General features: G+C 36.2%; 1 protein-coding gene across 3 annotated transcripts in view; it reads right to left on the reverse strand.

Annotated features, from left to right (window-relative positions):
• Window positions 1-8,901: 8,901 nt before the first annotated feature.
• Window positions 8,902-12,664, reverse strand: part of SPOCK3 (SPARC (osteonectin), cwcv and kazal like domains proteoglycan 3) — a 211,708-nt gene continuing 207,945 nt past the window's right edge. For all 3 annotated transcript variants that reach the window (XM_040601661.1, XM_040601652.1, XM_040601669.1), the window contains 3 exons: window positions 11,674-11,736; window positions 10,283-10,420; window positions 8,902-9,255 (listed from right to left, as the gene is read on the reverse strand). In XM_040601661.1, coding sequence (XP_040457595.1) covers window positions 9,083-9,255; window positions 10,283-10,420; window positions 11,674-11,736 — 374 coding nt within the window. In that variant the 3' untranslated portion in view covers window positions 8,902-9,082. The remainder of the gene's footprint in view (window positions 9,256-10,282; window positions 10,421-11,673; window positions 11,737-12,664) is intronic.

Below are 12,664 nucleotides of genomic sequence, written 5' to 3' on the forward strand. Positions count from 1 at the left end.
TATCTCTGCCTATCTGTAGCTGATATTCTTACTTAAGTTCCGTAGAAAAACTTAGAAAATTTTCTTAACTTTCAGTTGGTATGATTTCAAATTTAAGGATGCCTGGAAACTGCATAATTTAGCTCATTTCTTAGCAACATAGCTTTAAAAAAAAAGTCAGGGAGTTCTGGAAATTTCACTGCAGCATTCTGATGCAGTAATCATTTGATGACACCAAGGTGAGTGGTGTAGTTGACATGCCCAAGGGACAGGATGCTATTCAGAAGGGCCTGGACAAGCTTGAGAAGGGAGCCCACATGAACCTCATGAGGTTCAGCAAGGCCGAGTGCAAGGCCCTGCACCTGGGTCAGGGCATCCCTGGTATCTGTACAGGCTGGGGGTCAATGAACAAGCCCTGTGGAGGACTTGGGGGTGCTGGTGGATGAAAAGCTGGGTGTTAGCTGGCAATGTGTGCTTGCTGCCCAGAAGGCTAACTGTATCCTGGGCTACATCAAAAGAAGTGTGGCTAGCAGGTGATGCTGCCCCTTCTACTCCTCTCTGGTGAGACCTCACCTGAAGCGCTGCACCCGGCTCCGAGGTCCTCGGTATAAGGTGGTCATGGACCTGCTGGAGTCCAGAGGAGGCCACAAAGCTGATCAGAGGGCCAGAGCACACTCTCCTACGAGGCCAGGCTGAGAGAGCTGGTTTTCCAGCCTGGAGAAGAGAAGGCTCTGGGCAGACCTGGCTGCAGCCTTTCAGTACTTAAAGGGGGCTTCTAAGAAAGATGGAGACAGACTTTTTAGTAGGGCGTGTTGTGATAGGAGAAGGGGTAATGGTTTTAAACTGAAAGAGGATAGATTCAGGCTAAATATAAAGAAGAAATTTTTCACAATAAGGGTGGTGAAGCACTGGAACAGGTTGCCCTGAGAGGTGTTGAATGCCCCATCTCTGGAAACATTCATGGCCAAGCTGGATGGGGCTCTGAGAAGCCTGATCTAGTTGAAGATGTCTCTGCTCATTGCAAGGGGCTTGGATAGATGGCCTGATGACCTTTAAAGGCCCCTTCCAACCCAAACCATTCCACGATTCTATGATTATTTCAAAAATCAATGTTTTTGGTTCCTGGATTCAACTAAAGGAAATTATTGGAAGCCATTGCTTTCTAGGTGAAATACCTGACCTGCTGTAATGTCAGCATTCTTAATAGGAAAAAAAAAAGTTATAATTAGGTTTAAGAGAGTAATTTCAATGCGTAACTTTCAACGTGGTTTTTTTTAAAGTGTTTTTATTACAAACATACTATGCTGAAGGAAAACTGCAACTTCTGGCTTTTTTTCTGTAGATAGGCTACAGTATCATTTCTTCCATCCCAAAGGAAAGGGATTGGAATCTCTCCCCGTGTGAAAAACACAGGCTTGACAATTTAAAGATGTTTGCTCCATGAGCAGGTATAATCCCAGAAGGATGGGATAAAGCGTTGGCTACAGACTGAGACATAATGATCACAAGACTGACAGCCTTTAGAAAAAACGGTGGGGACCAAGATCAGTGTGGGGCTTTCTCACTAGGTTACTATTCTGAACTCTGCCTTAGTAGTGTACTATTTTTTAGACTTCTGCCATGTTTTTTCTCCCCTTTGCTATAATTTCTCTTTTTTTCTAACAATAGTTGGACCAAGAACACTTTAAGAAAGTGAAGTTAAGAAGAAAAATTGGGAACAAACCTCAGAAGCACAATACCTGTTTCTTTTTGAGATAGATAAAATGTTAGGGAGAAGCAGCTAGCTATTCTGTTCTCATAGTCCAGCCCGGAGAAATGGTAAGTTGACACACCTGACCGAGCAAATGTCTTTTATGAAGATATAAGTACAGAGCGCAGAGAGGCCACTGTTGTGGGACTATCCAGTTTGCATAACCTCACTGTGCAAAAAGAGAAAAATCTTTCCCTTTCTTCCATCACGCTCAGGCAAACAGCAGCACTACCATAAAGCCCTTAGGCGTATGCAGTTCCCCTTCAACAGATCATTACTCTGTGGCAGAGCTGATCCCTCTGTGCTCAGGTCTCAAAGTAACTACACCAGCTGCAGAGGAGCATGGAAAAGGGTAACACAGAGATGACATGTGCCAGGCAGGAGAGGCTTCTGAACCCCTGCGCTGCTCGCCATAGCTACATTCCTCTGCTGCGTCAAAGGAGATGGGGGCTGCATGGCAAGGTTCCTGCCGGAATGTAGGAAGGAAAAGACCTGTCCCTGTAGAGTAGCAAATAATAGGAATTTTATTCCTGCTGTTGAAGATTAAAAGGCTTTTTTTCCTATTGTCATGTAGTGGCATTCAAGGAGCAGTGGAGTGGCAGATAATTTAAAACAAATTGACCTCTAATTAACAGTAAAAGATGACATGTATTACAGATTTGAAAGGGGGGGGGGGGAAAGACCTTTTTTCACTCAGGTTCTCATAATAATTGAAATCTAAATATGGCCAGAGAACAGTTAGCCAGGCACCTAGTGCTTAAGGTGTAAGTCAGATCTATGAATCATAGAAGTGAACTGTGAATTAGAGGATCTACTTATTACCTGTTTGGCCTTAAGAGGTACCTTGTGCCAGCACTATCATTTCTTTTATCTTTGCAAAACAGATACAGGAAATTTGCTTAGATGGCAATGCTTTTTCTGCGGATATTGCCAATTCAAATAAAAGTTAATATGCAGAGAGATAAAATAGCAATGCAATTTCTACTACCTAAGAATCGAGCTACCTTAATGGACAAGATAATACAATTTTCGATAGCATCATTCCCCTTTTATATCAGAATCTAAGTAAATTAACATTTACATAAACATACAACTCTGGACAATTCCCTGCACTGAGTCAGGCAAGCATTTGTAGTGGATGTACTAGATTACATCTGGGCAAACACCTGCTATAAACTACTTCTTCTGAGGAACTCCTTAATGTGCCAGTAACATGTCCTCAGCTCCTAGGCTGGTCAATGGTGCAATTCCTACAGATGCTCTGTGCCACGATGCCACTATGGGAGCAGAAATTGTCTCAGCATTCGTGTAATTTCTGATGTGAATAATATCCTCTAAAGCTAAGTCTAACAAAAACATGCGTGTGTGTGGAAATTATGAGGGGAAAGAGCAACATGAGCAATGAACTTAGAAGCCTCAGTCTTTTATTCAGTGAGAAGATCAGTCAGCTACTCAAATACATAAATGCCCCAACACTGTCTTATTCTAATTTTTCTCCTGCCTTCCTTTCCTTTGAGCTGGCTTTAATTACAGTCTTACTTCTTTTTTTTATTATTATTATTTTTCTTTAGCTAATAAAATTGTATTCCCATGAGTAACGATTATACTGAGGTACATTTTCAAGGCATAAATTAAATCTGTTGGTAGGTTTTCTTTACAAAAAACAGTAAAAGTAATCAGTTTTAGACCATGCATTTTAAGCTGTTGTGCCTTCAAAGAAGCATCCTTCCTATGTTCTGGAAAGATTTCCCAGGAGAGATCCTAGAGCTCTTGCTGCTGAAGGAAGCTGCCCTACTCAACATTTGATTTCCTCCTTTAATTGGAAACTACTTTTCCAAGCATATGGGGGAATTAAGGGAAGCGAGATCACTTGCACATGAAGAAACATGGACCGGTATCATCATCCCATGATGTTATAGTGTGATTTCACATGGTGTATCCTCTCATTTGAATTACACTAACATATAAACTTGTCATCCACTTGGTCACAATTAATTACAACAAAGACAGTCTAGTGATGTTAGCTTTGCACAAATATTTTTATCACGTTGAGCAAACATGAAAACTTCCCAACACAAAACAAATACATAAACCTCCATATAGATAACAACTGTACTTTTCAGGTAGCTGTGACAGATGTTAGAACGGTAAGAATTCTTAAGACAGTTTTAACCATTTCAACCTCAATTTCAAAATGTATGCCTCATATGAACCAAGCACATTTTTATATTAATTTTTCACTTTGGGGGATTTGGCTTGGATTTATACTGGTAACATCTTTAAAATACTCTCTAGATTTTGTTTTCTTCATAAAAGAATATTTACACTATAAAACAGATAAGCAACTTCACTCAACAGATTTTGAATTAGTGTGTTTTTCATTCAGTTCCTTAACACTAATGCAGCATAATGGAATACACAGAAGTGTGGTAAAACTGAGCAAGCACTGAAGTTTTGCATAATGCTCAAAATCAATTGATTCTGAATTACAGTGTGCTTTTAAATAACTGCATTACTCTTGAGAAGTAAGGAAAAAGAATCACAGCATTAAGGCTGCAAAATTGGACTCTTACTATAGATTGCTATTGCTGGGTTGTTGTAATATTTTTTTTTTTGAAAGAGGAAACCTCTGTAATATTTGCTAGCTTTCAAACAAAACCAACAAAGTATTTTGTTAATCACCACTCTGTTCTAACACCTCAGACTTTCAGACTTTGTAAAACTTGGTGTGGCTCTCCAGCCCCTCAGGCACACGGAAATCAATCAGAAGCATTACAGTTACAGTAGAAAAGATCCAAACCCCCTTCTTCACAGGGGTCCATCAGAGAACAACCTCCCCAAAACATGTTGGTATGTAACCCTGTGAAGTAAATAAATATGAAAAGGGAAAGGAATTTGAGAGTCTTCCTCCAAAACGGGTACCTGATATTAACACCAAGATCTATAGAGCACACACTCAGTGCCCTGTGTTGGGTATAGCCAGCTCTTTCACCACTGCACTTGCCTGATGAGCAGTACAATGACCCAAGTTGGATGAATGTGTATTCATAATATATATTTTTATTTATTTATTAATTCACCAGACTGCAGAATGTTCTAGGAGTTTACAAAGCAGCTGTGAATGCTATGGACAGACAGGGACAACAGGCCACCTCTGTCCATCTTGATTTTAGTTGATAAATTTCAACCATCTTGGCAAACATGGTAACACACATGAGCAGGGAGTTTGTGGATACCCTCGTCCGAAGTTTCAATCAAATTTTTCTGTGGGATCATGTGGAACACTGGTAAAGAGATGTACAATTTTCTACGTTATTATTAACATTATTTATATGTATATATAAACATTTACATAATTACTAACCTTATAGCGTGGAAACTCTTTTTAAAAATAGGCATGTACATTTCACTTGTAAAACTCACCTTCAAGCAGACAGACAGATATTGTGCAGTAGTCTCTTTTTTTCAGGATTGGGTTCAATTAGCATCTGAAACACAACAAAAAATGCAAAGCGAGGTCATCTTTCAGGCTAGGCAACTCTTTCCCATGGTTACTCTGGCTCCTTAACTTCCAAGAATAATTTCTACTAGCACGTCACATGAATTAACAAATTAGTAAACTGCACCCACCTTGTATTAAGAGTACAATGACACTGTGTTAGTAGAGATCTACTCACGACAAAGGGTTACCCTATTGCATCAGCATGTCCAATATGGTACTTGCCATCAGGAGTGGGTTGGTTTTTAAAAAAACTTTTGATATTTTAATTACTTACCTAGTGATAACTGGTGAAGTTGGAGACCTTCCAATTCATTATATTGTTCTTCATGTTTATCCCAATCTGTTTCATCAAATAGAAACTTGGTGACAAACTACTTTGTGTCCACTCAACTAGCTGAAATAAAATTGTGGATGATTTGCTACTATATATTTAGATTAGTGGAAAAACTAAAAAGGATTACTGTGTTTCAAATAAATTTGTGCTGCCATGGCTTTATTTCAATCAAGTTTTTAAAAGCTTTTAGCAATTAGAAATATATATGCTGTTCTAATGAAGAAACCCTGTAAATGCAGATATTTTAAAATTTCCTATAAATCACAGAATCTGCTTTCTGTTAAACGTTACTTATTCTACCTGGGCACTGTATTCTTTAATAATAATGAAAGAAATCCAGTTATTGTCCATGTGCACAAAAGAAGTAAAAAAAAAAAGTAAATCATTACAGTCGATCCATTCTCAGTCTTGTACAATAATCCAATTTTTGCCCAAGCAAACTAATGATGCTAATTGACTTGCTTTTAAACTAAGTGTATCTATCTGTGTAGCTTGACCTGAAATACTCTGTTGAAAGACTATATAATAATCTATTTCACTGAACTCGGTATTCCTTACTTTTCAATGAATCAGAATTATAATTCCACACATTCTCAGAAGAGAACAAGGATTAATCACTGTTTCTGAAAACCTCCACAATTTCATCAGTATTCTTCGCATATTTATAAGCACATATATATGTGCACAATTATAAGATACAGAAAAATCAACAATAACACTGTAAAAATAATGAAGTTTTAAAATCAAGGGATCCCTACGGTTTTCTGCTTGACTGTACTCATGAGGACATACCTCTGTGCAGATTTATGGATATGATGGAAAGAAGGAAAAAGATTCTGAATGGTTTAGTTATTTAGTGATTTTATATTACCAACCTTTGCCTTTATTTGTTCTACCTGCTCCTGATTTCATGTGTTTCTTCAATACTGCAGTGGCTTCCAGTTCATTTGGTGTCATGAAAGCAAATCAGCACCATAATATTAATCCACAGACAAATGATCCTTTAATTTTTAAAGGGATGTTTTCAAAGAAGTCTCACACTATCAGCCTCTTCTCTGGCTTTCCCTCATGAATGAGAAACAAGTAAATTGTTTGTTATTGCTGGTTTAGTTTTGGATGAAAAAAAATCTGCAAAATTACCCTGAATCTCCACTGTCACAGTTCTTTAGTAAATTTAGCTATCCTGTCTTACTTCTGACTTTACGATAGGTAGCTTTGATACTCAGGAACTAACATCCATGCATATTCCTTCCTTTTCCAGTTCAGTAGGGAGTTTTCAGGGAAGAAATATAACCTCCTTTTGTGCTCTTCTGCATGACAGTTCATTTTAGAATGGTCTTCATATTGTAATCCCATTAGGCTAAACACATTATGAATGATCTTTCCACACTAATTCTTCTAATATCACAAGTTCTAATGAAACCCATCTTTAGTTTGTCATCTAATGACCATTTGTCACATCAGAAAAAAAAAAAAAACCCGCAACAGTACTTGCTACATCAGCCAATAATGACAACATTTTTTCTTTAGCTTCTTTATTTAAAATCAATTTATATATCAGTTAATTTCAGCCATAAGAAATTGTTCGCTGATAAAATCCCACTAAATTGGAATGGTACACTCTTAACTACTTTTATTTAAGAAAATAATACAACTATGCCCCACAAATTATGACAGTTTGAAAAGAAACCTCTTTCTTTACTATGCAATGAAGATAATGTCATAAAAGTACATAAGAAAGCTCTTGAAATTTCAGGGAAAAATACAGAATATTAAAAGCTCCCTATGGGTTTTGCCTTAGTCAAAAATTCTTTACTGGAAATAAAACATTAATAAATGGCTTTATACAAATAAATACATATTTTAATAGGTGAAATGTATCTGAAACATGAATTCTTCTTGTTTCACCATTTCAAACTATGCAAAAAGTCAAAATGATGGGCTATACTGGCCAAAGGTTGGTTACAAGAATCTTTATTTTGCAAACTATACAGAAACGGTAAAAAGAAAATGCATTATACTTTTCAATACCACATAGGATAAACAGTAAATTTAGTATTTAATGTGTAGAAATTAATTCAAATTAGAAACTGATTTTCCTTGTAATTAATGATGGGAAACTAGTGATCCAATTTTGAAATTATACAACCTGTAGTATTACAGTACACAGGTCACGTCAATTCTATTCTGGGCAAAAAGAAATAGATATGATATGAACGAAGATGGTGGAGTCCCAAAATGTCTACACAATTAATTAACATGCTAACATAAATACAGTGATTAAAGTAATTTTCTCTACAGTCAAATCTTAAGTGCTACTCTACACAATAATTATAATCTAGTCCACATGGTAATTACATAACAATAGGAAAAAAATTGAAATAACCCATTTTCTTCATTCCAGCAGCAGTACCTATACTGGTATTAATTTGGTAATTGGGTGTGCTTAGCTATTGCCTAACATCCTATACTGGTATGCATGCTAAAACCTCTCTATTTTGCTATTTTGCAAGGCACCTTTACAAAACATTCTCTAAGTTTCTGCACTAGTAACAGAAAACAACATGAATTAAGATGAAGATGCAAAACTATTTTCTGAATTGAGAAAATAAAAAAGTATCATTATATATTTATTAAAATCTACCTTGGGGCAAGTGCCAATACTCTGAAATACAGTCATGTATAAAGGTAATATAATTTTAAGCATTTTTTCCCCCATGTAAAATATTTTACGCTAATCTGATTAGAGAGAAATACAGGGAAGCAACGAAGGGTAAAGCAATGTTTGAGTAAATAATGATAAAGCCTATATGATCTTGACATGAAATTAAAAAAAATAAGGACAAGAAAACTTTAGATTACAGAACTGGTGCTTGTCCATGCTACTGCTTTTAAAAAATCCTTTCAATAACCTAGCCATTTCCTAATAAAAAATGTAACTACAAATGCAAACACAAAGGAGGATTTTGCTTTATTTTTCCCTCCTGATAAATTTTCTCCATACCTTTGGTTAATTAAAGGCTGGCGAGATGCTACTCATGCACCAATGTTTTTCTACTGTAATACATTTTTGATTTATTAAATGGACAATTTGCAAAGCCCGCAGGGCCTAAAACACTGACAGAACTAAAGTTAAATTACAGTATGTGTTCTGAAGAGGACATGCACATTTCCAAGTAAGGGCAAATATATTTTCACCGGAGTTTTAAAAAGACTGGTTGTCTTTATAGTGTGTTTTGCACATTTATATTTTCAGTAGCACATAACATCTCTTTCTTCAGGCTAGACTTCCAATGTGTTTTCTTCAGCGCAAAGGCATTTAAAAACTCAAAAGCACATAATATAATTATTCTTATTTAAACAAAAGAAGTCTATGACTCCAGCTGCAACGTTTGAAATAATTATACAAAATATACATGTTATTTAGAATCCTTTTGATCTCGGAGAGCAAAGGGATTTTATGAAATGTCGTCTTGTGAATTTTAGAAAGGTATGATTCATGGACCCCTTAACATCATCAGATATATCCATCATGATCATCATCATCATCGACATCATCATCTCCTTCATCTTCATCATCATCTTCAATTTCGTCTTCATCATTCATTATTTCATCTTCATCATCTTCATCATCTGTCCATTCATGGAAATCACCAGAGGCAAAATCACCTGAAGTCTCTAAATCGATAGCTAAAAAGGTATCATAGTTATAGAAAACATACACAAGATACACTACATATTTATAGTATAACATACATATGCATACAAAAGGCACACCAGTATATCTTGTTTCAGGACCATTACTCATTTTAAACTACCTAGTGTGACACAGAAATAAAACATAAACAATAGGAAAATTCTTTTGTCTTAGAAGAAAACCACTTCAACAGGGTTAAGTTTCTCAATGTTAACAAAAGGAGACAAATTTTATGGATCTGTAGAACTGTAATAAGTGCCAGAACAACCTAAAGGGATTTAAGTCCAACTTACAGATTACAATAAATACTGCTGATAACATACACTGTCTATTGTTCAGTTCTTACATATTGCCCTGAACTGCCCATCCATCTAGAAAGGATTCTGGATTAGATGGACAATAGGATTGAGGTTGTACTTCACATACTGTGTTACATTTACCCTTTGTTTCAGGCTGTGTTCTTTTGTTGCAAAAGAAGTGGAAAGGAGTAATGTAAAACGTTTGTTTGGTTTTTTTTTAAATGGAAAATATTTTTTTTTGCCATTTTTTCTATCTATGACATCAAATGAAGGTGACATGGGAATTCTTGGAAGAAGTTGCACAGTGCTGCAGGGAAGGGAAAAATAAGGGAAGATTTAGTGTGCTAGGAACTTTTGGCAATTCCCTCAAACAAAATGAAAAGAACGTCAAATTGAATTCACTAGCATGCTGATTACCCAAAGGGATTTCATCAAGCATTTTGAGGCTTGTGTAATGCTGCTTTAGATAATTAATTTTCCCTAGGTTTATATATACCATGCCAAGCACATAGATAAGGTCTATCAATAGCTGACACAGTGATAGGAGTTGCAAAAACTAATGAAGTAATAGTAATAACAACAAATTATAATTTGTTATTTTTTGTTTCAAAATCCATGCAGTTAGGTCCCATGTCTGTTCTCACTGATGAAATTTAATCTGGTTGGTAATCAAAGGGAACAACACCTCTAAACTAAATTCCACAAACGGTTCTTAACTTACCGCATTCTGCGGCACCATTTGTCCTGGATCCTGTTACCTCATTGCCGTATCTGTCAACACACCAGCACTGCCCTACACTTCCATGGCACTGGCTTGGTTTGTAATATCCATCTTCATCACATAAGGGGATGTACTGCCCTGTGATATATAAATATTGAGTGAGAATATTAAAAACTGCCTCTTGGCCAATGTAACAATTATAGCAGAAAGTAAAACCTTTTGCTGTTTCCTCCCCATTCCAGACTCTACACTGAAGAGTTTACTGTTACTAAATTCAGGTCAGCTGAAAGTGACTGGATGAATCAAATGTCGGAGGGAAAATAACGTCTATCGGTCTTGGCAGTGATTTCAAGAAATAAAATGACCAGTCTTCCTTTAAATTTTTCACTGATCCTGTGATACATCTTCCCTACTCCCTGAACATCTTGGTCAAGATCTTTGCTGTATTCTGGAGAACAGGCTCAAAGGTAATACCCAAGCCTGAATGGGATATTCTATGATCTGTGGAGTAGAAGCGAGTCAGAATAAGAACGGCCAGGCTTCATGGACTAACAAACTATCTGCTATAAGGCTTTGGAGCTATTTTTATTTAATATACATTTTACAATCCATTGAGTTACATAATATTTAATTATCCCACAGAAGACAAATGCAGTGTAACAAACCAATTTTATCAACTACAAATGTAAAAAAAAGAACGTTACATTTGCACTTACATGCAGATTACCTATGCAAATTAGGTTCTAAGCCAAAAGGGTTCCCCACCAAAAGTACAAGAAACACAGTCAGGGACTTATTTTGTGAGGCAGTGACTTCCTTAAAGCTGAATAATCCACTGTTTTTAATTTGGAATGAACAGAGACTTTTTGAAAGAAACACAAAATGTAGACAAACCACAATGAACAAAACACTCATATGAAAGCATTTCGAAGCGTATAGTTGTTGTTAGAGACCATCCTTTAGCAGAAATAAAGTGTTGACTACTTTGGGCCAAGCCTTTTATTGCAGCTTTTATAGAGTGGCTAACAGTAAAATGAAGATTTTACATTTCAGTAATATTGATACAGTATAAACTGATTCACAACAAAGATTTCAATTACTTAATATTACAGGTAAAGGATCAGCAGAGATACTAATTTAGGAGTGCCTTAGACTGTCCCCTCTATAATGGTAAAAACATACCTTATATTAGGGTAATAAAACAGATGTAATATCTTTTGGTAGGTAAGGTAATAAAACTAAGTTTAATAGCTTTCAAAAATTTCATAAATTTTGTTGCTGGAATTTACTGCAGTCTATCTTTGTTGGATTAATATTGATTTTATGTTTCTGTTTCACTAGGGTTATTTATGTAAGCAATAAAACCTTCAAAAGAATGATCTGTGGCTCACCTAGGAGCTTCTTTCTTCCTTGCTGCTTCTGAATGTTGCTGACTTCTGTCTGGCAAGGTGGGTCTAAAACGACATTACAAAAGTTAAATAGATTATACCGTATATTTGAAAAAAAAACATATGACTAAGTTTTCACAGTTTGCTACATTCTAAGATCACTTTAATTACTGATCTTAAGAAATACATCCATCCTGCATTAGTAGTCATGTTCTAAGCTCTGAAATAAAAGAATTACTGCACCTTGCCACAGCTCCAGAATGATGAATTAGAGCATCATCATGGATTTGTGCAGAAGGCCACACCCAGTTAACCCAGCTGTAAATGAGCACCTAGTCACTAATCTGGAGGATTGAGGAATGCTAGACCAAACTACTAACTCTATCACACCCTGTTTTATTGGTCTATAGAAAACAAGAGTGTGATGATGAAGCTTGCCTCATGTATTGGTTAAAAACATCATGGCTCTTTTAATTCTTTCCCTTTCGTCCTTGTTAGAAATCATGTTCAAGATTTGTATTTCACATACTACACTAAGAAAATAAGAATTTTCTCCACTGAAGTCTGCAAGATTGTGATTCCGTTGCAACAATTTAAGACTGAATCCCATAGGTACAAAGCCCCATGTTCAGCAAACTAAGTTAAAAACAGCGGTAAACTTTAGATGGCTTGAAGAGGCAGAATAGGTATTAAAAATCAGTTTTCCATTTTTCAGCTATAGCTTACTCCACTTCTGAATCACTTAATTGTCTACCGTCTACAAAAGCAAGTCACAGTACGCTGCATGAATGGGAAGGAAATAAGACATGAATGTGTATGCATCAGTTGTGAATAGTGAAAGGATCAAAGACGGCAAAGTACTAATCTTTTAACGCTGATACTGCATACTACATTAGACTGTGAGCACAAAGCCATTTCTCATTCTGAATTAGTAGTAATATTACTGAGTTTACTCACATGTTTAGCTTATACTGTTCTCAGACAATATTCTGGT

Source organism: Falco naumanni, chromosome 1 (assembly GCF_017639655.2).
Source record: "Falco naumanni isolate bFalNau1 chromosome 1, bFalNau1.pat, whole genome shotgun sequence".
Taxonomy (NCBI): domain Eukaryota; kingdom Metazoa; phylum Chordata; class Aves; order Falconiformes; family Falconidae; genus Falco; species Falco naumanni.